This window comes from Camelus ferus, chromosome 3, assembly GCF_009834535.1.
Source record: "Camelus ferus isolate YT-003-E chromosome 3, BCGSAC_Cfer_1.0, whole genome shotgun sequence".
NCBI classification, from domain to species: domain Eukaryota; kingdom Metazoa; phylum Chordata; class Mammalia; order Artiodactyla; family Camelidae; genus Camelus; species Camelus ferus.
The window spans coordinates 35,632,199-35,659,928 of NC_045698.1; the positions used below are offsets into that span (position 1 = coordinate 35,632,199).

The 27,730-nt window shown below is 38.7% G+C and overlaps 2 protein-coding genes across 4 annotated transcripts in view; both read right to left on the bottom strand.

Annotated features, from left to right (window-relative positions):
• The window catches only part of CDC20B (cell division cycle 20B), a 53,755-nt gene that overhangs the window by 10,956 nt on the left and 15,069 nt on the right, over positions 1 to 27,730 (bottom strand). For all 3 annotated transcript variants that reach the window (XM_032472249.1, XM_032472244.1, XM_006185931.2), the window contains exons 3-8: positions 19,738 to 19,957; positions 17,255 to 17,385; positions 14,441 to 14,534; positions 6,526 to 6,642; positions 2,816 to 3,012; positions 1,651 to 1,745 (exon numbers count right to left, since the gene is read on the bottom strand). In XM_032472249.1, coding sequence (XP_032328140.1) covers positions 1,651 to 1,745; positions 2,816 to 3,012; positions 6,526 to 6,642; positions 14,441 to 14,534; positions 17,255 to 17,385; positions 19,738 to 19,957 — 854 coding nt within the window. The remainder of the gene's footprint in view (positions 1 to 1,650; positions 1,746 to 2,815; positions 3,013 to 6,525; positions 6,643 to 14,440; positions 14,535 to 17,254; positions 17,386 to 19,737; positions 19,958 to 27,730) is intronic.
• Positions 8,499 to 11,442, bottom strand: LOC106729782 (V-type proton ATPase subunit S1-like protein). Its single transcript, XM_032477358.1, is given in 4 exon segments — positions 8,499 to 8,769; positions 8,771 to 9,112; positions 9,148 to 9,605; positions 11,368 to 11,442. Coding segments are annotated over 4 exon segments (1,125 nt in total). The 3' UTR covers positions 8,499 to 8,519.

A 27,730-nucleotide genomic window follows, 5' to 3' on the forward strand; every position in this document is an offset into this window, starting at 1 on the left:
TTTATGTACTGGACCTAGGAAATAATACTTTCTGAAATTCAGAATATTTCATATTATCTCAATGAAATCTCATATATATAAATATTAGATATAGAAATGTATTATTTCCTTTTTCTATTAATCTACAGATCTACCATTAGTTTGCTAGTGCTACTAATATCTAAAGACTATAAAACTATCTGAATGTCACAACAAACTGCCATGATTCAGAATCACTGGACGGTGTCTCTACTTCCAGTGATTTGGATCCAAATGATGATAAAGATCCTATCACCCCAAAATAATGAACTTTTTCTGCATGAATTAAATTTTCTCCAAGGAGAAAGTAAATAACTGCCTACAATTATTTCTGAAATTTCTCAAAGACCAGTATCATATTTCTAAACACTACTCAGGCACAGCACCGAACAGCATTCTGATGAATATGGACTCTGCAGCCAGAGCACCTGGCTCCAAAGCCTGACTCTTCCCCTTATACTAACTCTGTGACCTCAGGTTAGTGTTTCCGTTTACTCCTCAGAAAAAGAGGATGGGGGTGGGCGGTGGAGAGATACCACTTCACAGTGTTACTGCAGGGATTAAAACACAATTATACACATAAAGAGTTACTTCAGTGACTGGCAGATAGTGTTCCAAAACTGTTAGCTGCTGTTATTATAAGAAAGTATTTGTTCATATTCATGACACTAAGCTTAAACAATGCAGATTGTAAAAGTATAGAACTGACCTGACTGCAAAAACTTCTCAGGGTAAATATTTAGTCCCTTACAAGGCATTTTGCTTAAGCAGTTTTACATCTGGCCTATAATCACAAGGTATTAAAATTTCAAATTTACAGCTGAGCCACTTAAAGAAATTGTAACAGGCTTCAAAATTTATTTAACTTAAATCTACCTTAAGAAAAACATTGTGAAGATGAATAGCTATTATTGAACATACATTTAGATCAATTACGTAGGCTCACAGGGATAAGTCACTTAACTTTTCTAGTCAAAAAGAAGCAGTTAGATTACTAAATCAGTAGTTCTCAAAAGTGATGAAGCCTCAGCATACTTGGGAAATTAGAAATGCACATTGTCAGCGCACCTGCAGACCTGCTGGGTCAGACATCCCTCGAGTGAGGGCAGCAACCTGGGTGCTAAGGAGCCCTCCTTAAGGTATTTCTGGCAAATGCTCAAGTCTGAGAATCACTGAATGGTTAATCTATGAGCTTCCTTTCAGCTCTAACCTCCGCAGGTCTGTGAACTGGAAAAACACCCTCAGAAAGCTTACCATGTTCCAAATCAGTGACACTGATAGCAATAAATACTAATTTCAACTAAATATCCTTCTAGTAGGCATTACTTGGCACAGAGAAAGTTTTTGCTCAAACAGTTTTACATTTCATCTGAACAATTTAGTGAATCCTGAACTTTACATTCCAGTACTAGCGCATGCTGTAGGCACACAGCCACCGTGGTACACATGACCACTGGACCACTTATATCACCAGAAGATCTGAATATCTGAAAGGTAGGATCATAACTGATACTAATAATGTCTGTTTTGTGGGGAGTTTGGGGTTTTGGTTTTAAATATAATTCTGTTCACTCAGCACTCGTAATCAATTGGTGATACAAATATATTTGGTTCCAGTAAGATGCTGCTCACCTGCTGAGGATATAGTGATTCCAGCTCAGAGCCCCAACCACTGACAAATGACCAAGCATATTTCTCAGCCGCTTTTTAGTTACCACATCCCACAACTGAAAAAAAATGAACAAGCACAGTTATGTAGCATTGACATTTTTACAACCCACTGTCTTCTCAAGGCCCTGATAGCCAACTGATGCTGACATAGCCAGTCCTTGAGCTAAGTGAAAGCTCAGCACCGCTAACCCTGGTCAGCCGTTCTCAACGCTGTCTGCACATTAGGATCTCCTAGGGAGCAAGCTCTGGATGCTGGCCATTCTGATTTAATGGTAGAGCCTGGCGGTAGAGCCTAGGGATATGGCGTTTATTTTAAAGTTCCCCAGGTGAATTCAATGAGCAGCCAAAGGTGGGAATAATTATCACACTTCTAGTTTCTTCAAATTGTGGGAATTCCAAACCTGGAAATCCACCTACAGTTGCCAACGAAGAAAATTTGGATGCCTAGACACTTTCTAGAGTCAGGAATTCCATTTGTTGCTGAAAGACTCCTTTCCTCCTAGCTATGAATGACATTCTGACCATATAAGGGATGAAAACTTTGGCGGAGGAAGAAATCATGACATGACCCTTGTAAGTATCCAGTATCATTACAGAGATGAGAAAGCTGTAAGAACCATCTGTGGAACCTCCAAACTCATCCAACTCCTGAACAATATTATTTACATTGTTGCTAATAAAAAATAATAGTAGTAATGATACATGAGGAATTAGATAGATTTTGTGGAAACTTGGAGAACTTATCAGAAAAAAAACTCACTCATTTTAAGTAACTCTACTCCTGATCACAGCTTAAGGTAAGAAATGAGAATCCTCTTCTCTCCAAAGTCCTAAAACTGGGGATTTTATAAGTTTAACTTTAGTTTGAGAGAAAGGACTTAAAAAAACAAAACAAAGCAAAAGGAAATGTGACAGAAAGAAAGATTTTCTGGAAAAACAAAGCAGAGTATGCCTACATCCTCATTAAATGCCATTCAGAAAAGATATGACCTCTTATTTCCCATTGCTTCAAATACCACACCTACTATAGTTTCTTTATTTTATATTAACCTGTTATTGGAAGTGAGTCTTAGTTATCTAGCAGTTATACAGAACACATTATGAGAAAGGAAAAACTGTCCAGTACCTGTACTTCCCCCTCGCTGGTGCCAACTGCCAGGCAGTTTCCTTCTTTTATCCAGGACACAGAAGACACATAGTTACAGGTGAGACTTAACTCTATATTCTCAATCCCATTGTGGTCTTCCCCACTCCAAATGTATATAGAAGATCCAAGGGCTATAGCAACAAGATTTTGAAAATTCCAGTCTAGGACATTCAGATCTATAAGAGAAGAATTTCAAATTAGGGTGATTATACAGCCAAATAAAAATATTTTCAAATAAACAAGTTTATTTATAAGTAGAGGAGAAAGATTAATACCTTCCCCATGGTCAGCTGGACAACAGAACCATGGATCCAAGATCATTAGACATTCAAAAATGAACACTGAAATAGAATCTTGTATCAAGATACACAATCTAATAAGCAGTAACACTTACCATTTACACTCAGATATACTTACTTAGAGGCATTTAGAAAACCTGGCAGTTTCATATACCATTATTAGTATACATGGATTTCATCTAATAGATCACTAAAAATTAAAAGCACTTTCTTATGAAGACATTCTTGGGCCTAGAACATCCATATGGGAGATGCCACCATTGTTTCTAACCAAGAAGATAATCCAACTACAGTGTATCTGGAAGAAGTGGTCTCTGGCTTATTTATGATACTTGGAAGTTCTCAGTAGTATTCTCTATCTTCTACTGTAAGAATTCTTTGACTGCTGACCATATTTGTATGACCACGTACTAAGATGAACTGTATCACATTTCTTGTAAGACAGAAACTCCTGTCCTGACTGACACGTCAGTACAAAACTATGAAGGACACCAGTTCCCCTAGAGCACTCTAAGCCCCCTATAACTCATGCCACCCACTGATGAGAACTATAAACTCTGAACAAAATACAAAAAACCAACACCTGAGAACTCTATAAAATAGGCAAATCAGATAAACTAATAAGTAAGGGAGTCAAAACTTGGACCAGCAACCTGCCCAGGGGTGAGTTTTACACTTTTTCCCTCACACAGCTTTACCCTGAGGGTGGGCCTCAATCATGGAGTAGCACCAGCAGCTCAAACTCTGAGAGAAATCCCACCTTGTTTCTGGTCAAAGAAACCAGAGGAAGGAGTCTGAGGTAGCCAAAGTGTGAGGAGAAAGTCTGGGAGGAGATAGAGCCACAGAAAGGCATCCTCTAATTATAAGTGTATGAGCCCACACCCACCTCTGTCTAACCCCAAATCATGTAAGTGCAGGGAAAACTCAAATTATCCAATCGAAAGAACATGGCAGAAAAAATTTAGAGAAATGAACAGACCCTCAGGGATTTGTGGGAAAATATCCACAGATCTAACATATGTGTAATTGAAGTCAGGTCTTGGAAACAAGAGAGCAAGATTTCAAACGAGGTCTCACCAGAAACCATGGAGGCCAGATGTAAGTAGAACACCTTTAAAATGCTGAAAGATAATATCAGACAACCCAGAATTCAAAAATATCATGAAATGGAAAATAATATGCGTAAGAGAAGTCTTCACTGACAGACTTGATCTGCAAGAAATACTAACGGTGGATTTTTGACTGAAAGGAAATTATGTAAGAGGGAAATCTGGATCTTCAGGAATGAAGGAGAGTGTTGTAATTGGTAAATATTTGTGTAAATAAAAAGGATAATTTTTTCCCTCTTAAAATATTTAAAACACAAACATATATGGCTTTTTAAGGTAAAAATTTAACAATGGTGGCGTTTTCAGTGTGTAGATGTAAAACATAGACAGCTACAGTAATCACCCCCCAAAAAAGTTGGGTGTTGGGGATACCTATGTGACTAAAATTTTTATATATTGTGTGACATATGCAACAGTAATTCTAAGTAGACTGAGAAAGTTTAGATTGCATTGCAATCCCTAGAGCAACAACTAAAAACATAAAAAAAGGAGATAAAGCCAGAAAGCCAACAGATCAACTAAAATAGAATAGAAAAAGAAAAGATGTCCAAGGAATGAGACTTGGTGCACTCCAAAATTTAGGAGGCACAGATAAAGAAGAGGAAGTGAAACCAGCAAAAAAAAAAAAAAAAAAAAAAAAAAAAAAGGACCAAGAAAGAATGAACAGACAACTAGGAGGCAAACCAAGACAGTGGAATATTATGGAGGTGGGGAGTGATCAACTTTCTCAAATGTGGTTGAAAAAGTTAAGTAAATGAGCTTAAAGAAGTGATTACTGGATTTAGCAATGAAGAGTTTTGGGTGATGTTTGGAAGAGCAGTTTCAATGGAATGGTGAGATTTGAGAACTGCCTAGTTGGTTCAAAGACAATGTGAGGAGAGAAATAGGAAGATAAACATCTTTTGACAAGTTTTGCTATCCAGGGGAAGAGAGGAAAGGGGTTATGGCCTGAAGGGGAAGTGGGAACAAAAGGTTTTTGCTTGTTTGTTTAACATGAGTGTTGTGTTTTTTAAACACCTCTTGAGATGAATTCTTCAATTTTCATTGGTCATGGCAACAAATTCTCTTAGAGAAGGAACTATAGGAGAAGAATCATTCCCTTTAATAATTTTGTTTTTTCCTGCTTATTCCTCGCTGTGAATGTTGTGCAGCACCCAGACCTCTTCCCTCTGCTCCTTTCTCCCTCACTAGAAGAGCTCACACTGGCTCTCGGTTTCAACCATACACTCTAGTCTTTCATCTCTTTCAACTAACAACCTCATTTGTAATGATCTGCCAGAAACTCTTAGATGTCTCACTGTCTCCTCAATGTGATATTGCAAGAATAGTCTTCCCTCCCCACACTACTTCTCCTGCTAACTTGTCTTCCCAGTGACACAATCTTTCCCCTGCTTCAAAACTTGGAATAATCTTAGATTTATCCCTCTTCCCATATATTTTCCTCATGGAGAGAAAATAGCCCCTTACTTTTTGGTAGCCCTCCAACTAAACGCATTTCATGCCTTGAGTTTTCCTTTGATGTTTCTCCTAGTTGAGAATTCCCACAACAAATCTAAAAATCTACACCAAACTTTTGAAATTCCTCCATAATCTGCATCTGTCTCCTAGTCACCAGTCCCCAATGTATCCTTTTCATTGCCATTAATTATCAGTAATTACCAACATCCTGCCTTTGTTCATGCTACTAACATCTCTGAAAATGCCCTATCTTCTCTCCTCCACTCCTTCAAGTCTCACCCATCTTTCAAGACCCAGCTCAAGTCTGAATAACTCCACAAAGTCTTTCCAGACAATCCCAAAGGTCACTGAAATACTTCCAGTCCTTATAACTCATTACATCCCACAATTTATTATTTATACTCTATACTGGCATGTTGGTAGCAGTTCAGTGTGATTTAGTCCTGTCTTCCCAACTAGATTACAAGTTAGGGACATAAGAAGAAGCTAGAGACAAAAAACCAATGTGGTTGTTTGACTGGTGAGATTTATCCTTTTTTAAAGTATAAGCATAAGAATAGGCCACTATTTATACAGTTCATTCTAATACAGTAAAACAAAATGTGTATTTCTTGTGCCCTACCAAGACCAACAATATCCACTCCTGAATATGAAAATTCCACAATGAAGTCAACTATATTAACCACATTTGGATGGTACACCATTTAAACATAAGGCAGAAGGTCATCTGGTTCTTCCAGAATCAAATTTCAGAGATTATGCAGAGCACAGGATACATTTTGTCATTTCAATTTTTCAATTCATGATCTAAACAGTAACTTACAATAGTCATTTCGAAGACCCATAAGATGAATCTTCACCTCCGGTTGGAGTATGGAATAGTTTACATCACTGAACCTCTGAATATGGAAGCGTTCATCTCTGACTCCATCACTGCAGCCTATAAGAAATGAACAGTTCTACATATCTCTATGATCCTGGAAACATAATATTTATCCTTGTAGGTATTAAGAGAGAATGGAGCAAAAAAGAAAGCGGTCATAATGATAAAATTGAATTGCAAGCTACAGGGGGAGGAAAGGGAAAAAAGACCTCAGAATTAATTTAAACAATTTTTTAAAAATATTCAATGGCATTTTCTAATAAAAAGCACATGAGTACCAGACCTAAATGTAATGACAGATCTTGTGGGGAACACATAGAGACACTATATCATGCTTTGAATATTGTTCTGTCACTTGAGATTTTAAAACCAAAGTAATGTTTGCATGTTCATGTGTCTATCACATCAAAAATTATCTAGTAGACCTAAGCCCTACTCTGAGTCTTTGTCAAAAAATATTTGTTGATTCATTAATTTTCGGCTCTTCCTGTCACTATTTCTGTACCAGAGCACACAGAGTTACATTTGGTTAGTGTTATCTGAAATCAAGGTTATATCTTGTGCTCAGTTTTACTTCTCATCAAAAGACCCCACTAAGTCTAAACCACAAGCCACTCTCTTTTCATCTTTCCAACCATCTGGTTTTTAATCAAACTGAGAATGATCAACAGGAAATGAGCCCACCCAGGTGATTGTGGTCCCTAAGACCGCATGGATTCTGATAAAAGCATGAGGGCTTCACAACGCTATACCAAGAAGCCAAATTGTTACTCATAGTCTCAGTGTTAACTATGAAAACCTGCAGTTGTGTGCAGGCTGCAAGGTTACTAGAAATACATACTCAAGCACTGCCAATAACGGTTCAAAAAAATCAAGTACAAACCCCCAGTTATAAGATAAATCAGGAGGAGGTAATGTGCAGCATGTATTGCATGTTTAAAAGGTGCTTAAAAAGTAGGCCTTAAAAGTTCTCATCCCAAGGGAAAAGGTCTGTAATATGTCTGGTGGTAGTTATAAATTAGATTCATTGTGGTGATCATTTTGCAATATATACAAGTATCATATCATTTTGTTGCATACCTGAAGCTAATATAATGTTTTGTGTTTAAAAAAAAAAAAAAGCAATACCCAAAGAATCAACAAAAAACTTCTGGAACTAATGAGCGATTATAGCAAGACATAAGATTAATATACAAAGTCAATTGCTTTCTTATATACACAATAAGCAATTGGAATTTAGAGTTAAAAGCACAACACCATTTACGTAAGTACCCTCAAAAATGAAATACACAGGTATAAATCTAACAAAGCATGTAGAAGATCTATATGAGGTAAACTAAAAACTCTAATCAAAGAAAATCTAAATAAATGAAGAGATACTCCATGTACATGGGTAAGTCTCAGTATTATTAAGAAGTCAGCTCTTCCCAACTTGAGTTACAGATTCATTGCAATATCAGTTAAAATCCCAAGTTATTTTGTGGATATTGACAAGCTAATTTTTTTTCTGAAAAATGCAAAGTATCTTATATTTTAAATTCAGAACTTTCAGATAAACTTACATTATTTCTCTACTTATCACATGCAAACTGGCACAGGCAAGGAGGACCAAATGTGTTTTTCCTTCTCTATAATGAATCATTCTTTTTTGGGTGGTCTCCTTAACTTGACATATTCTTTTGCTTTCAAGGTAACTTTGGGTCAGCAATCACATTGACCTCTGTGGGATTCCTGAGATACATTTTTCATTGCTCCAAGCCTATCTAAGAAGGCCAGTGGATGCTCCAAGATGTAGTCTTTGCATGCATTTTCTTTAAAAAAAAAAAAATCAAGCTTTTTGGTGAAAACCTTGTATCACAAGTCAAAAGCACAGAACAGAAGCAGCTGCTTTCAGAGCCTATTGTGGACTTTGTGAGGGAGAGGGACCTGTGCTGTTAAACATAAACCTTGCAGATCTGTTGGCTTCTCAGTTCATAGCATTTGGCTCCCTGGCTCCTGAGCAGCTCCTTCTCCTCTGCTGCATCTCGAGCTTTCATCTGGGGGAAGTGGGCTGTAGAGGTGATGAAATCATGGTGCCAGTCCAGATACTGCAGGTAGACAAGCACATGCAGAGCGTAAGCAAACACCAGCAGCAGGACCAGACACATTGCCAGGCCGATCAGAATGGCTGGCGAGAAGGAAGAGGCAGTCTCGAGCCCTGGCAAATTGTCCCCCCTTGATGGTAAAGCCTTGGATTTGGAAATCAACAAAAGTGACCTCCCACAGGCTTGACATATCATTGGTGTCACTGGGCAACAAAAGGACATCGTACCACTGCAGGCTGCTGACACTTTGGCAGTGGTAGGAGTAACTTGATGGAGCATATATGCCAGTTGCATTAAAAGTTGCTTGAACTGAATTATTGAAAATGATCTCAACTCGGTGTAAACTAAACCAACTCTGGCTGGACAACTTGTTGCAATTGGTAAGGGTGAGTCTTATATCAAGACCTTTGGGATTTTCAGTATCACCAAACTTGAGAGACAACCCTAAAGGCTTGCTCCAGTGAAGGGGTCAACTTACATGGCACTTTCTTCACTGCAATTTGAATTGCCAGCATCCACTGTTGCCTTCTGGCCAAAAGCTTCTTCTGTAAGGTCCAGCCAGGTCTGATTCTTAAATTTAATTGTTATTCTTTTGGCCCAGGAGAGAATGCAGGGAATTCCATCCATGGAGACATTAACCAGGTTATGATGACTGAATGCATTCCAAGGTTCTTTTTCTAAATGTCTTTGTCTGCTCAGACTTTAGTTGAGAGCCTGTGTGACTGGTATTTTTGTGAAATTCTGCATTGGCTTCATATTTCCATTATTCTGCTGATCACTCTTTATAACCACTTCTTTATTTGAAGATGTTCGAGAGCTGAAACAAATCTGGCTCAAGAAGAAATTGCAGTTCTCTGAATGGTTCTGTAACTTCCATGACCAGGCACTGAGGGCCAACCTGCCCGCCCTCCAGCTCCACGAAGCCCGCTTGACAAGCTGATTTGAAAGTTTATATGGAGAATATCAATTTAATATTGAAGGAGAAGAACCAGGCTGAGGATCTGCACTATCTGACTTTAAGACTCACTAAAAAGCTATAGTAATCAAGACAGTGTAATATTGGCAAAAGAACAGACAAAAAGATCAATGGAGCTCAACAGAGAACCTAGAAATAGACCCACACAAATATGGTCAATGGATCTTTGACAAAGGAGCAAAGGCAGTAAGTACAATGGAAAAAAGTTAGTTCTTTCAACAAATGATGCTGAAACAATTAGACGTCCACATGCAATGTGGAAAAAAAATAACTGAATCACTTTGCTGTACACCTGACAATAATACAATGTTGTAAATCAACTATACTTCAATTTAAAAAAACTGAATTTAGACACAGACCTTATATCCTTCACATAAATTAACTCAAAATGGATCATAGACTTAAAAGTAAAACACAAAACTATAAGGATCCTAGAAAATAACATAGGAGAAAATCTAGATGTCCTTGATATTGCAGTGACTTTTTAAATACAACAAAGGCATGATCTATGAAAGAAATCATTGATATACTCGACTTCATTAAAATGAGACCCTTCTGCTCTGCAAAAGACATGTCAAAAGAATGAGAAGCTAAGCCATAGACTGAGAAAAAATATTTGCAAAAGACATGTGATAAAGGATAGTTACCCAAAATATACAAAGAAATTCTTAAAACTCAACAATAAGGAAACAAAAAACCAGATTAAAAAATGGACAAAAGAACTCGATGCGTCACCAAAGAAGATATACAGATGGCAAATAAACATACGAAAAGATGTTCAACATCATATGTCATTAAGGAATTGTAAATTAAAACAATAATGAGACACCACTACACATCTGTTAGAATGGCCAAAACCAAACCACTGACAAACACCGAATCATAGCAAGGATATGAAATAATAGGAGGTTTCATTCATGCCAGTGGGGATGCAAAATGGTACAGCCACTCTGGAAGACAGTTTGGCAATTTCATACAAAACTGAACATCTCTTATCATACAACCCCGCAGTCACACACCTTAGTATTTACCCAAATTAGTAGAAAGCTTATGTCCACACAGAAACCTTCACACAGACACTTATAGTAGCTTTGTTCACAATTGTCAAAACTTGGAAGCAACCAAGATGTCTTTGAATAAGTGAATGGATAAATGAACTGTGGTACATTCAGACAATAGAATATCATTCTGTGCTAAAAAGAAATGAGCTATCAAGCCAGGAAAAGACCCGGAGGAAGCTTAAATGCATATTACTAAGAGAAAGAAGCCAATCTGAAAGGGCTACATGCTGTATTATTCCAACTATATGACAGTCCAAGAAAGACAAAACTATGGATATAGTGAAAGTTCACCAGGGATTAGAGAGGGAGGAAGGGGTGAATAGGTGAAGTACAAAGGATTTTTAGAACAGTGAAGCTGCTCTATGTGCAATTATTATGGTAGATACATGCCACTACACATTTGTCAAAATCCATCAAATATACAACACCAAGAGAAAATCCTAATGTAAACTACGGATTTTGGATGACAATGGTGTGTCAATGTAAGTTCATCGATTATAACAAATGTACTATTCTAGTGTGGGATGTTGATAGTGGGGGAAGTTGTGTATGTGTTGTGGCAGGGGATATATAAGAATTCTCTGTACTTTCTGTTCAATTTTGCTGTGAACCCAAAACTTGTCTAAAAAAAAGATGGATGGATGAATGGATAAATACATACATACATAGAGATAGAAAGATCTCCTAGGATATCAAAATAATACAGGTACAGGCTCTCTGCCTTCATAGAATACATAATTTCTATTCCATGTCAAATATTCAGCATGTTATAGAAACACAAACTTGTTGCCGATCAGATCACAAGATGGGAGAGTAAGGGAAGACATGTTCCCAGATATTTTATTTTGCTTTTAAGAAAATATAATTCTAAGGAAAAGAGTAAAGAAGGAAAGGATAAGATTCACTCATTCATCCCAACTGTACACTCCCAAACTTCCCAAAAGTATATTCAGTGGGTCTGAAACTTTTTGTGCCTGTTTTTATGCATCTAATTCCATTTTTACCCCTTTATACCGCTTGGAAACAGAGGCATGAAAAACACATATGCACGAAGTTATCTTATCCCAAAGGGAAACATAACAGGCGAGTTTCCTTGGCCTTTATGAACTGAACCACTAGTTCTCTTAAGTTTCTCTCCCAGAGCTAGTCTCCTAATTAATTATTTTCCAACCATAATAACAATCTCATGAATGACACAAAAACTTCCAAGATGAAAAGAGGAAGTAGGAAGGAGAACACGTGGGGCTCAGGGTAAATTTGACTGTCAGAGCACTAAATGCAGCATGGAAGGAGGACCTTCTGGAAACTCCACAACAGCAATATCTCCCCACTGCAGGAAAGAAAGAAAGGAAGGAAGGAAGGGAAAATGGAAGGAAGGAAGGGAAAATGGAAGGAAGGAGGGAAGGAGGCAAGGAGGGAGGGAAGGAAGAAAGAGGGAGGGATGAAGGACAGAAAAAAGAGGGAAGGAGGAGAAGAGGAGAAACAGAGAGAGTGAAAGGGGGAGAGAGAGGAATGACAGTGTCCAAGAAATTTTAAAATTAAAATTAGGACAGCCAAAATAAAAAGTTTAATAGCAAGGCTAGTGGACAAATTGAGGTAACTATTTTGAAAGTAGAAAAAAATGAGATAAAAAATAGAATAGAAAAAAATAAGAAAATTAAAGAATTCATCCAGAAGGGCCAACAATTATGCTCAATATTTCAGGAAAAAAAGGTAAAAAGAAGGTAAAAAGAAACGAAGGTGGCTGCACCAAACTGAATTCCCACCAGCAGTGTAGGAGGGTTCCCTTTTCTCAAAAGACTAGGAATAGACTTATCATATGACCCAGGAATCCCACTCCTGGGCATATATCCAGAAGGAACCCTACTTCAAAATGACACCTGCACCCAAAGTTCATAGCAGCACTATTTACAAGAGCCAAGATATGGAAACAGCCTAAATGTCCATCAACAGATGACTGGATAAAGAAGATGTGGTATATTTATACAATGGAATACTATTCAGCCATAAAAACCAACAACATAACGCCATTTGCAGCAACATGGATGTTTCTGGAGAATGTCATTCCAAGTGAAGTAAGCCAGAAAGAGAGAGACAAATACCATGTGAGATCGCTCATATGCGGAATCTAAAAAGACAAAACAAAACAAAAAACAAATACAAAACAGAAACAGACTCATAGACATAGAATACAAACTTGTGGTTGCCAGGGGGATAGGGGGGTGGGAAGGGACAGACTGGGATTTCAAAATGTAGAATAGATAAACAAGATTGTACTGTGTAGCACAGGGAAATATATACAGGATCTTGAGGTAGCTCACAGCGAAAGACAATGTGACAATGAATGTATGTATGTTCATGTATGACTGAAAAATTGTGCTCTACACTGGAATTTGACACAGCATTGTAAAATGACTATAACTCAATTTTTAAAAGTTTAAAAAATAAATAAATAAAATTTAAAAATTATTAAAAAATAAAAAAAAACAAAGGTGAAGAAAGTACTAAAGAATAATTCAAGAAACTTCCCAAGAACTAAAAGACATAGGTCTCCAAGATTGAAAAGACCCACCAATGTGCTTTTAAATTACAATGAGATTTTTCTAAAACCTACACAAAGTTTTATCATCACAAAATTTTTAAACACTAATAATAAGAGATTTTTCTACATGCAATTCAGAGAGAAAAAGCAAATGATATACAAAGCATAGGAAGTCACAATAGCATATGACTTCTCAACAGCAACATTAGATGCTAGAAAACAATAAAGCAATACCTTCAAAATTCTGAATGAAACTAGACTTTGTAGCCAGCCAAACTATAAATCAAGTGTAAACGTAGAATAAGCCTGAAATTTATATGTGGCCATTCTTCTGACTTGGCTTGCAAGTCTGTTGCTCTACTTTAGACAGATCACTTTGGTGGCAGGACTGAGAAGATCTGAGGTGGAGGGATGTGGGAAGCAGATGAGCAAACCCAGAAAGAGCACAACATAGCTGCCAGGAAATAGTGGTTCTGATATCAGAGAAGAGAAGTCCCAGAACTACGACCATGGGACTGGCCAAGAGAGCAGCCCGTTCAGCAGGCTCTGGGTAGGAGGCCACCAAAGAAAACAGGAAACGTTGTGGGAAGGTACATGGAGAAGGTTATTGATAACCATGGAACAAAATATGAGAGCATTTAAGGAAAAAAGTCATAGTTTCATAGATACTGAATAAATGAAAAAATAAAGCAACTTTTCAATTCCAGGAAAAACAAAGAGTTATATTAGAAAAGAGGCACAGTTAAAGTACACTGCTTGGCTTGGCAGCAAATAATAGTTGAAAAGTAATATGATTCAAACATTAAATACTAATTTTACTATTTAAGAATGTGATATAAATAGATTGAGGGAGATGAAAGAGAAAGGAGGAGAACTAAGTTCTTACTATGCTAGAAAGTTGTGATGAAGCCTATACTTTTCAAAACAGCAGTTTACAAATATTATTTAGAAAACAGATGTAAATACCAGGGGGAATAGCCGGAAAGAGCTAAGAGTGGTTGTCCCTAGAACATGGGAAGTGGAGGTGGGGATGGTTAAGACAGAGGATCATGAGAATTATCTAAATTTTACAATTATGTTGACTTAGTCTAATAAATATAAAAATGATACATTCCAAGATAAGGGAGAAATGAAGGATGCAGGGAGAAAGGAGGGTAGGAAAGAGGACGAACAGAAAATCTTTGACCCGTACCTTTCCAAACGCACTGGGATTGCTCACAGAGCTGCATTTTCCCATTCACATGCTGAGCCACCTTCTGGGTCGAAAATAACTGGTTTAAGCACTTCTAAAAACAAACAAAGAGAACACTTATTTAGAAATATATATGTATATCTCAGATGCGATGCATGGTGTAGAGTTGAAACTAGTAATTCACTAGGAAGATCAGAAACTACACATTACCAAAACCAGCAGTACAATAATCGTCATTGTTTCTTAGCTAACCACTGTGTGATGAACCCAGTCCTGAGAGTTCTACGTATGTTATTTCTAATCTCCCCCAAGAACTCCAGAGGCAGGTATTACTAGAGTAAAATCCTCTTTTATTCTTCTAGCCTAAAAATCCTCTTAGCCCTCAAACCAACCATAGGCCAGTGATCATCAAAGCCTGCAAGAACTGAAATGTCATATTTCTAGTACTTTCTGAAATTAAAAGACCTCCTCAAAATCATAAGGTTGAGCATTAGTAAGGCTGCTTTTTTCCAGAAAGATTTCTTTCAAGGAGTGCCTCTCAAGCATTCAAGCCAGAGATGTTCCCTCCGTCTGTTATTGAAGTTTTCTTGGGACCTCAATTTTCCTCACCTGTAATGTGCTGGGATTAAACTAATTATCTTAAAGGTCCTTTTCCACTGACACCTTTGCCCATGAGAAATGGGGACATCGAGCCACAGAGAGCTTAAGTAAATTGCCTAAATTTCCACAAAAATCTGATTACTATCTCTCTGGGCTGGTATATAAAAAGCACTTCTGACATTCTTACATCCAATTTCAATCAAAAACAGACAGGAAAATTAGTTGTGAGGGGAAAGAAAAGTACTTATTCCAGAAATACAATAATGAATTGTTAAAGCAGAGATGATTCTCTTTTTTTTTTTCCTCCTTTACAATACATTTAACCACTGGATCATCATAATTCAGACAAAGTCTCTCTGCCAAGCATCATTTTGATATTTTGATTTTCTTCCCAGATATTATGTCACATAATAGGCATTGCCAGTCAATGAAACATTGATTTTCAGGTATTCAAAGCAAAATAACTAATTAGAAGGCAGGGTTTCCTAACCTCAGAACTATTGGCATTTGGCAACAGATAATTTGTTATTGTGGGGACTGTACTGTGCATTACAGGACATCTAGCAGCATCCCTAACCTCTGTATACTAGACATCCTCCTCCTGGGTCGTGATCATCAGTGACATCTTCAGACATTATGTCCCTTGGGGAACAGAATCGCCCCCATTTGTAAAGTACTGGTATAAAAACATTCCTGAAATGGCTTGCTGGCCAGTAGCTCAGTGTAACTCTTCACAGATTCACTTCTTTGGAATCCCATAGTTACCACACAGCTGAGCGAGGCATCACCCAGTGTGCTTCTGCTCAGCGTACCCAGGGATACTCTTCCCTAGGTGAGAGCTACTTATCGCTTTAATGAGCAACTTGGCATAGAGCTGGTGGATATGAGAATTCTGAATGTCTCCACAGCTGTGTGGTTCTTACTGTGGAAACCCCCTACAGACGACCTCTGAGGACCACATGAAGACATGTATTTACTGTCGAAGTGGAAGACCTCACTTTGTATCTGGACCACTCTTGCTACTGTTAGACTTCTAACCAGTCATGACAACAGATGCTCTACGTGAAGCAGTAAAACAATTTCCATTGTCCCCTGCCCAGGTTCTTCAGTGATGCTGGGACGATGATCTTCTGGCTAGGTAACAATTGCTGTGATGATGGTAACTTGCCGACACCATTGTGATCCCATGTGAACAGAGTCACCAACTTTGCTGCCACCAGTTACCAGACAGCACAAGGGGAAGGAAAAGGGAAGTCCTGAAGTTCAGGGCAGTAAAAACTCCAATCAGCAGCAGTGTGGAAAGGACAGTAATCTGGTGCTAGTAATCTGGCCACGAGCTCAACAGCACCCATAGTTACCTCAGTAGAACCCCCTGAGCATTTCCCCACCCCCACTCCCAAACCCTTACCCAACAATAAGGCACCAGCAAAAGATCTGCTCTAATACATTTGTTTCCAACTGGATTATGAGTTCAAGTAATTAAATTTTACAGTCACAATATTTTATCGCTCCTCTAGTTAAGATATATATGCCAGAGGGGGCACACACTAATGAGTAACTTTGCCTAAACTGAGAATTTATGACATTTCCAGTTCAAAGTTTTCTAAATAAAACATTGATTCCTTCAGAGCTTTTCACTGAATTTGATAAACCTGAAAGCATGCTACTGGTATTTAATGTGCTTAAAGGATTTAAGGTGGACTCCTATGAACTTAAAACCATAATAAGTAAGATACTTAAAAGAACTAAATTAACTTAGTTGAGAAACTAAACAACAATAACAAAGACTTTAGAGAAATATCTAAAAGGCCATCTTACAGAGGAAGAGAGACCACGAAGGGTGGACCAATTCACCACATATTTTCCAAATAGTTGGGAAATTATTGCACAAGAGATCTTTTGGCTGAAAGGAAACATAGCATAATACATATAATTTTATTCTATTTTTAATCTTAGCTTTTTGATGGTTAGTCTCATCTCTTTTTTGATGGATACTAATTTTTGATGGATACTTTTTATGTATTTGTTGGATGTTCTATTTCATTTTGGAATTCCCTCTATTCATGTCCTTCATGCATTCTTTTTTTCTGTCAGGAACTCATCATTTTCTTCTTGATTTGTAAGAGCAGATAAGCCAGCTCTTATGTCACATTTGGGACCTAGTTTTCTGAGCTTCTCAAGGTGTGAGATCTTCAGTTTTCTCTCTCCACCTACCTGGCCTTTCGAGGCAACATTTTCCTTCCAGCTTCCATCCAGTGCATGAGGTTCCTTGCAAAAACAGAGAGCAGAGTTAATGGTTCCAAAATTGCCCCTGTTGGGGGTCTTCAGTGGTTCTTTGTAGGATCCTGCCAGAAAAACATTTAGCTTTGAATTTGAATTTTGAATTTTTAAAACAATTTAATCTTTTAAACCTTTGTTTAGAGTTCAGCCCTTGGCATGTACAGTAGAACAGAATGTGAAGACACAGGTCCTCGTCTTTCCAAAATTCTGGGGTGGAGTAGGGTGGAAGGGATGGCACAGGGCCTTATTCAGAGTACTGGGTTCATAAGTGAACACCAGATGAGAAATTGCCTCAGTGGCCTCCAGAGCCAGGAGGAAATGCCAAGATTAAGGACCTGACCTCAACTGCAGCAGCAGCAGCAGCAGAAGCACTTTATCTCTGCAAGGAAAGAACACAATTGTACCTTTAAAGAATGGATACAAACAGTCCAATAGTTTAAAATGATGGAACAAAGAGTATCTGGTTTGCCCAGGCTGTGATCATCCTGCCAGGAAATCACCATGGGATGCTTGCCATCTGGTCTTTGACGTTCACTACATGATCATGAGCAAATCACTTTGCCCCTCCCTCTTCCTACTGCACAAAGATAGAAAGCGAGTTTGAGATGACATTGCTGAAACGCTTCCTAAGTTACAGTCATGGAAGAGTCAATGTCATTTGCATTATTAGTATCCATTTCTATTCTCTTCTCAAGATTGAGAAAGCCCTTTACCAGACTTTTAACTGCACTGAAAACTTTGACAAGTCATCTTCTAAAACTAAATATCTGCTATATCACTTATTCATCAGAGGATTCAAGGGGCCATTGGATTCAGTATCTTGGCCTTTTGCCATGTGACAGTCCCTTCTGCATTTGGACAAACATAGGCTGGATAAACTGTCACTAGTGTTCCTAGAGCCCCTCTCCTCGAGTCCTGGGCTATCCAAAATCTAAGACCTTTCTTACAACCCTGAATCTCCTACTGCTTCAACCAGCTACTTTCAGTATTGATACTGTTCCATGGGAATTTAAATTGCTTAAAAATGATTTGGAATGACAATATCCATTCTAAGTGAAGTAAGACAGCAAGAGAAAGAAAAATGCCATATGATATCACTCATACGTGGAATCTAAAAAAAAAAAAAAGGACACAGATAAACTTATCTACAAAACAGAAACAGACTCACAGACATGGAGAACAAACTTATGGTTACCAGTGGTTAAAGGGAGCGGGAAGGGATAAATTGGGAACTCAGAGGTTGCACCTCTTGGGGAATGATGGAAATGTCAGATATCTTGATAGTGGTGGTGGTTTCATTGGTGTATACATCTGTCAAAACTCATTAAAGTGTACATCTGAAATACGTGTGGTTTATGGTACAGGAAACATACCACAATAAAGGTGTTTTTTAAAAAAAAAAAAGTATTTGGGCTCCCTTTCAATCTGCAGGACTGCAGTGCCTCATTGTGTCTAATATTGAGAAAAGAGTGACATTACAGTTCACATTTGCCTTAAACATGCTGATAAGACAATGAATTATGTCGCCTAGGATTTTAAGAAGGAAGCACAGAAATTAAATCTCGAAGTGGCAAATTTTGCTTCTGAAGGATGGGAATAAAAAAGCTTGTGCTCACATGAGACATATTTTAGAAAGATAGCTTGTGTTTCAGAGCTTGACTGGTTGATCCTGGATCCCTGCCCACCAGATCAGGGCTTTGGTGCCTATTCCCCGTCCCTGCCCCAGGCAGGCATCAGACGGTCCCACTCTCATCTTTCCTTCCCTTTGCTTTCCTCTTCCCTCTCTTCTTGTTTCCCTCCCCTCGCCTTATCTCACTTCTTCTCATTCTCCTCCTCTCCCCCTTCCCTTTCCCCAACTCCATCTCCCCCCCCCTCCTCCTCCTCCTTCTTTTCCTTCTTCTTCTCTCTCCCTTTCTCCTCTCTCCTTCCCTCCGTATCTCTCCTTTTCCTTCCTTTTCTTTCTCTTCCACACATCCCCTCCTGTTTTAATCTTTTTCTTCTCCTATTTCCTACTTGATTATTTCATTACTAATATATCTTTTTCCTGACTGTTTTAGACAAGGAATATTACCAGAGTCATTAAAAATTCGATACTTTGCAAAACAAGAAAGAGATATATTTGCGTGTATACAAATGTATACACATGTTTATACATATTTACAATCTTTACAAAAGTAATCGTCTACAAATATAAATCTCAGAAACATTTTTAAAATGCAACATACTTTCTTTTGGCTTTTTTTTCAGCCCTCCCCTTCCTTATCACCTCCTTGGAAATTTTTTATTTAAAAGAAGAAAAAAAGAAAAGCAGTTGATGAAATGTGACACTAGGTATTTCTTTAAGACAAACATTCTCTCAAAAATATATCTTTTTTTAAGGATTTCAGAGTTAACCTGTGGTATTTCTATTACCTTACCTGGAATCAAGGTCTCTTTCTCAGGCGTTGCCTTCAGCGTAGTTTGTGGGAGGTCAGTGGTTGAATGCTCTTCCCCAAAAGAATGGGCTGCCAGATCCCTGGTTTGGCTTTGCCGCCATCTTGTGGTAATTGGGCTACTGGCAACAGGAACTTCAGCCGACAGCCTCTTCGCAAAGTCGCTCTTAAAGTTAGAATATGTAGGATTGACTGCATCAAATACCTGTTTAACAACAAAAAGATCAGTGATTTATAGCAGCCTCAATGATACAAAAATTCCTTAAAAGAGAATTATAAACAACTCATTTAGTAAAACACAAGCAATATATATATGAAATTTTTAATTTTTGTGACCTGGGAGAATGTTATTTTATAATATATGTATAAAATAAATTTAACACAATTACATATATACGTAGAGCTTCTACTCAAGGGTCTCAAGACATACCGAAGCAGTTTAGGGAGTAATTATCTTTATGCTTATTACTATTACATACAAATATAAAATATGAAGTTGAAAGGGGGCAAGGTATAGCTCAGTGGTAGAGTGAGTACTTAGCATGCATGAGGTCCTGGGTTCAATTCCCAGTATCTCCTTTAAAAAAATAAATAAACTTAATTAAAAACATTGTTTTTAATTTTATAAAAAATAATATTAAAATATGAAGTTGAATAATACTATAATACTGAACATACAAGATGTTTATATAAAATCATAAAATTTCAAATCTGGAAATAAACAGCAATTTTCTAGTCCAATCTCATTTCACAGATAGGAAAACTGAGGCCTAACTTGCTCAACATCTGTCCATCCCCTCTCAGAAACATCAGGAGTTTGGTATTTACAGATCCTTTAGTGATGAGCCATGCCATGTATCTATGTGAAATTAAAATGCAAATGACAAACTAGAAGTGAATTATTTTTTAACAAAATGACAAGCATGTTAGGTTAATATCCTTATATAAATGGCTTTTACAGAAACTTAGACAAGTTCACCATCCTAAGAAAAAAATGAGCAAGGGACATAAAAAAGCAATTCACAAAAGAGATATATAAATGTCCTCAAAATATTCAAGCTCACTAGTAATCAAAAAAATGCAAATTTTAAAACAATAATGAGGCATTAGCAATGATTTTTTTAAATGACAATTCCCAGTGTTGAAGGTTCTAGAAATAAGCATACAGTGCTGGTGGAGCAATTAGTAACTGGAAAGGACAATTTGGTGATGTGTGTCCAAAGCCTTCAAATATGTGCCTAACCTCAGCTGACCCAACACTTGGTAAAACAGGTCTTTTATTTATTCCCATTTCGCTAATGAAGAAACTGAGGTTTAGAAGTTATGTGAATTGCCCAAGACCACACAGTAAGTGGAGATGCCATACCCTAACCTCATCAGTCTGACTCCACAGTCCACACCTTCAGCTGAGAACACGCTGGTGTGTACTACAGTCTATGTGCTTTTAAGGCCAAAAAGATGAGGGGGACTCAGTGTTTACCGATGGAGAAGTAACTGGGTAAACTATGTGACATCCAGCAAAGAGAATACTCTGCAGCCATTAGAAATAATGACAGACAGTAAGGAAATGCAAATCAAAACCACAGCGAAGCACCACCCCACACCCACTAGGATGGCTATAATCAATTGTCAATCGATAACAAGTGTTGGTGAGGATACGGAGAAATCAGAACTTTTATACATTGCTTAGGGGAATCCAAAATGGTGCAGCTGCTGTGGGAAAAAGTTTGGCAGTTCCTCAAAAGGTTAAACCTAGAATTACATATGAATAGCATTTCAACTCCTAGGTATATACCCAAGAGAAATGAAAATGGATACTCAAACTCAAACAAATATAGGTACACAGATGCTCATACTGGCATTATTGATAATAGCCAGAAGGTAGAAATAGATAAATAAATTGAGGGGGATGTATGTATGGAATGGAATATATATATTCATATACAGCAATGTATATATGAATATTAACTATAAAAAGGAATGAAGATTAAATGCTACAACATGGATACAACTTGAAAATATTATGACAAGTGAAAGAAGCTAGACACAAAAAGTCACATATTGTATGATTCCACGTATATAAAATAATCAGAATAGGTAAATCCACGGAGACAGAACACAAACTGGTAGTTTCCAGGGGTTGGGGGAAGGAGAAAATGTGGAGAAACTGCTTAATGGGTACCGAGTTTTCTTTTGGGATGGTGAAAATATTTTGGAACTAGATAGAGGTGGTAGTTGCACAACACTGTGAATGTACTAAATACTGCTGAATTTTTTACTTTAAAATGTTTAATTTTATGTTTTTAATTTTTATGATCTCACTTCAGTAAAAAAACTTTTTTAAAAAATAGGGCAATAGTCAATAAAACATGCAAATGCTTCTACTATATTACCAAGTGAAAAAAGGAACCTATAAGAGTATGTCAATATGGTCCCATCTCCAATCTATAAATAAAAGACAGGAAGGAGATAGGCTAGAACATTAAGGCAGTGAGTACTGGTTTTGTTTGGTTTTTATAGTAAGTGGGTGTGAAGGTGATCGCCCGGCCACCTGCAGTCACTCTGGCTGGTGAGAGGCGCTCTCTCTTTCTCCTCACTGCTTTTCTCTGTTTTCCTCCAGAAACTGCACCAAAAAGGACACCTTCCCCAGAAAAAGAGAAGCCAGGAGCCTGAGGCCTCAGTGTTGTTTCAGGTCAGGTTTTTTGCCTTTCAATTGCTCTACCCCTGTTCTTGGGTTTGGGGTAGGAGCAGGAAAGCTGAGAGCGGGAGAGGCTGAGGGCTGGAGATGTGCACCAGGCACCTCACACTCACAAGCCCAGATCTGGGGGAGCAGCAAGGGAGGAGCTGGCAGAAGCCGGTCTGGAGGGAGAAACACTGCCCACTTGGACTTTCATCTTCCCACTTTTGTGTTTCTCTCCTCCGGGGAAATCCCAGGGCCAGCTCAATGGCTGGAGCTAGCCGGCCCCAGTTAGAGGGAGACTGAGTGGCGTGACTCTCTCTCCACCTGGAAGGCCTGTGTTTCAGCCTCGGCAAGAAAGAGGGTCAGAGGGGCACTATGTTTTAATAGAAGTTAGAGATTTGGACTTTTCATATCAATTTCCCTACCTTTTAAAGTTTTCAAGGGATTCAAACATTTTAAAACACTGTGGGATGAAGCAAACCCTGTCTGTGGGCCCCATTCAGGCTGTGGGGCTACGTCTACAACCTCTGCAAACACGAGCCAAGCAGACCTCACCCTTCCAGGCAGCAAGATGTCAGGGAGACACCGTATCTGAAGATATATTTAATTTGCAACAAACATGATACTCTTGATCAAAGGTCTTCTTGCAGTCCCAAATTTAAATACACATTTTAAAACAAAATAATCCTGAGTTTCAATGAGGATAAATAAAGAATTTGATATGTCAGCTAAGAAAAATGATCAAGAAATTTCACAGTGACACTGACAACGAGCCATGTCTCTCTGGCTCGTCCACTGTCCCTCTCTCCACGCTCTTTCCCCATCTGGGATGCTTTTGCACAAATCTCTGCTGGGGTAGCTTCCACCCCCCCCTCGTGGCTGGGATCAGCCACCAATCAGCTCCTTCAGGAAGGTGGCTCTGACATTTCTTCCCATTCTAAACCAGGTTGGGCAGGGTACATGACTGTGATGGCTAATTTTATGTGTCAGCTTGACTGGGCTAAGGGATGCCCAGAAAGCTGGTAAAACATTGTTTCTGGATGTCTCTGTGAGGGTGTTCCTGGAAGAGATTAGCTTTTGACTCAGTAGACTGAGTAAAGAGATCCACCCTCACCAACAAAGGTGAGCACCATCCAATCCACTGGGGACACAAATGGAACAAGAAGGCAAAGGAAGGGCAAATTCTCTCTTCTTGAACTGGGACATCTATCTTTTCCTGCCTTCAGACGTCAGAGCTCCTGGTTCTCAGACATTTGGACTCCTTGACTCAGACCAGCAGACTGAGTTGTACCAGCTTTCCTGGTTCTCCAGCTTGAGGATGGCAGGTTGTGGGATTTAACCTCCATAATCTCATATATATCCTGTTGGATCTGTTTCCCCAGAGAATCCTGACTAATTCAATAGTGGTCCCCTAAGATATCCAGATCTGAATCCCTGGGACCTATGAATGTTATCTTATATGGCAAAGGGGTTCTGCAGGTGTGACTAAGTTAAGGATCTTGAGATGCGGAGATCATCTCGGATTATCTGGATGGCCCCTAAATGAAATCATATGTCCTTCAAGAGGGAGGCAGAGGGACATCTGACTACACACGGAGGAGGAGAAGGCAGTGTGACCACAGAGGCAGAGACTGGAGTGAAGCACAACCAAGAAATGCTGGCTTCATCAGAAATTGGCAGAGGCAAGGAACGGCTTCTCCTGTAAAGCCTCTGGAGGAAAGAAGGCCCTGCTAACTCCCTGGCTTCTACCAGGGAAACTAATTTTGGACTTCTAGGCTCCATAACTAAGAGAATAAATGTGTGTTGGTTTAAGTCACCACATTTGTGGTGATGTGTTACATCAGTCTTTGGAAACTCCTGAGGACTCCTTGTGCTTCCATGGCTCGCTGTGTGTGCTTCCAGTAGAGCCCGGTCACATTTTATTAATAATAACAACATTTACCAAGCACTCAGTATGTGCCAAGCACTGAGATAAATGTATTATAAATGTTTTAGAGGGGTTTTTTATTTAAACTTCATCACAGCCCTATGAGATAGATATAATTCTTTACCCTATTCTCTAGAGTTGGAAAGTAAAGGTTAATAGGCTTGAACAAGGATAACTTGAGCAAAGATACAGCACTGATAAGCAGTGGATCCGGGATCCAGGCCACTGCATACAGCAGTACACATCACTGTCATTATGAAGGGCAGCCTCTGGAAGATGCAGGGCACAACCTCACAGCCAACCAGGGCAACCCAAGGTTTGAACTCACAAAGTGATTCAGGCCCTGTTTTGTTAGCACCTCTGCTCATGCTGTAGTCTCAACGTTTGTGTCCCCGACTCCGAAAACATAATATTGGAATCCTAACCCCTAAAGATGATGATGTTAGTAGATGGGGCCCTTGGGAAGTGATGAGATCATGAGGGCAGAGCCTTAACAAATGGGATTAGTGTCCTTATTAAAGAGGCTCCACAGAGCTCTCTAGCCACATCCACCATGTGAGGGCACAACGAGCAGTCTGCCACACAGAAGACAGCCCTCCCCCGTCCATGCTGGGACCCTGACCTCAGACTTCCAGCCTCCAGACATGTGAGAAATAAATTTCTGCTGTTTATAAGCTACCCAGTCTGTGGTATCTTTTATAGCAGCCCACACAGACTAAGACGGCTCATATTCCACTTTTCTGATTATTTTTATGTCCTCCTACTCTATTATCAATTCCTTAAGATCAGGGACTTTGTCTTTTCTCTTACTGTCCTCAGAGTCTAGGACATTATTGGCATCTGGGAGCTCCATAATGAGTAAATGAATGAATCTCTTCCCCTGGAGGCAATTAGCCCTAAAAAGGCACAAGGGATTTAAGAAAGAATTTAAGAGGCAAAGAACTAAGATATTTTCCTTCTTTCTTTTTATTAAGGAGAATGATTTTCAAATTGGACAGGGTATAATAAACATTTCTGCAGAAACTGGAAAGCAAGATAAATTAAGCAATAAGTATTCATCTGGGCATTTTAAATAAGTTCAAGTCCGTAGGGCCAGATCAATGACACCTCAGCACAATGATGACACTTCCAGAACGATACTGATTAGTGATCTATGAAAACACATGACAAATGAGAAAAGTGCTCCCCACAAATTTAGATAGACACATTTTTTCATGGTTTTCCAACAGGAGGAACAAGTATTTGGAAATAAGTAGTTCGCCGCCAGTGGCTGGGATGGCACAAGTCTTTCTGGATCCACATTAGCCTGAATGAATCCCCGGTGACGTACTGAAGGGCTTTTGTCCCTGGCTTACGCTGTTTGATTTATCAGTGGCTTGATGGAGATTTATTTATCAAAATTGTTTTCCCTAAATTGAGAAGAAAGTTAAAATATTAAAGGATAGAGCAGAATTCAGAATAAAGTCTGGGACGAAGACCAAAATCAGCAAAATTAAATTCAATAAGAAAAAAATCTTGCCATTTAGATGTTTTTCCATTGCACAGGCCTAACATGGGCGAAAACTGGTAAGAAGTGAAAATGACGGGCCGTATTAGACACTCACTGCCAGAATACGAGTCAGCAGTATAACACTATTACTTTTTTCTAAGCAGAACAACTTTAGGTCCCATTAAGGGAAAAACTGTGTTCAAACAAAAACAAGCAAAGCCCCATTAACTCTGCACTGGTGAGAACTCATCTGGAGAACTGTGGCCAGTCTCAGAACCGTTCTTTTAGAAGGAGATGAACAAGCCAGGATTCAAAAATTGAGTTTATTTGGAGGAAAGAGACTGCAATGATAGGAGGTTAGGGAAGACACAGCAACAGAGCAACACATGAATGGAGGGAGGGCATCTGGGGAATCTAATCTAGAGGAAAGAAGATCCCAAAGGAATTGTCTCCTTTAAAGGGAAGCAATTTGCAAAAAAAAAGAAAAGCAAAACTTACTTTGTATTGCTCCCTATGACAAAACAAGGACCAATGAGTGGAAGGAGGCAAATCTGTATTCAACACAAAAAAACTTCAAAGAAGTGCATTTTGAATATATAGTTCTCAGTCAGCCCCTCCACTAACGATATAGGGTTTGTAACAGTACTGACGAACATTTTTTAATAGTTAAGTATTCTAATTAATGTTTTAAATTTCTCAATGTTGATGGAAAGTTTTCCCTTATAAAAATTAATTTGAGTAAAATGAATGACTCAATTTGAACAAAGTTAAGTAACTAACAAACGGTATGCAGACAGGGCAAAAATCACAGAGGTGGTATGCAAATGAAACACTGCGGGGGCCGGGGGCAGGGGGAGTGGGGGAGGATTGTGCTATTTCATCTTCAGTGTTTTTAAACTTTTGTTCAGGATCTATCTCCTGCTGAGGAAATGCCTGTCGCATAGTTTTAAATGACTCAAGTATTTATTAATAGAGAGGAAGAGGAAGATAAGGAAAATAAGACAAAGAAGGGAAAAGGGATGAATGACCTGATACTTCAACCATATCAGTGTGGCTTGTTTACCTTTAGAGTTCACATCATATTGACACTAAATCGGGAGGAATTCAGGGCACCAGGGCCAGAAAAATAAATAGAAAGGAACCTAGAGAGGTTAAAAATAAAGTCAGGAAGTGACAATGAAACAACTGGGAAAATAAAAACAAATATACATCTAGTGATAAATAATCTGACACATAAATATTCAGTGGGCTGGAAAAACCTGGACATTCCAAGGAAAGACATGCTGGTGATGGCAGGGTCTTTCCAGAACCTCATGACAGGTAACAAAAGTAACAAAGATGGCACGTTAGCTCTCAGGCATATCCCCCCAATCTCCCTACTAGCCTCTGAATGTCTGCCCCTCCCACCAGGCCCAGCACCACCAGCCCAAAGCAGCAGCAATCTGTCCTCAAGACATTTTGAATTCAGGGTCTCAGTATTATCTCAAATTACTCATGAAGACCAAAATGTTTTTTATCTTCTCATCTTTGAACCTCCAATGCCTCCTGGTGGTAGTGAGCCATACTACCCAAGCAAAAATTGTCATGATCAGATATCCTTTATTCTGCACTGCCAGTGCCTGCCACCGGGGGCTCCAGAGTGTCCTTAGTATTTATCCCTTCCCTTCTATCTCCCTGACCAAGGCTGCCTTCATTAAGCCACTATCATCTCTCAGCTTCACGTGTTGCTCTGGACTCTGACCTCTTCCAGATAACATCAGCACACGTGGCCAAGTTTTTGGTGCTTGTTCTCCACTCCCTCTGTTCTTCAGACCCTTAACAGTGATTTCTTATAAAACTAAATGCCTCCTAGTGAATAGAACCCCTTCACCAGAGTACTGCA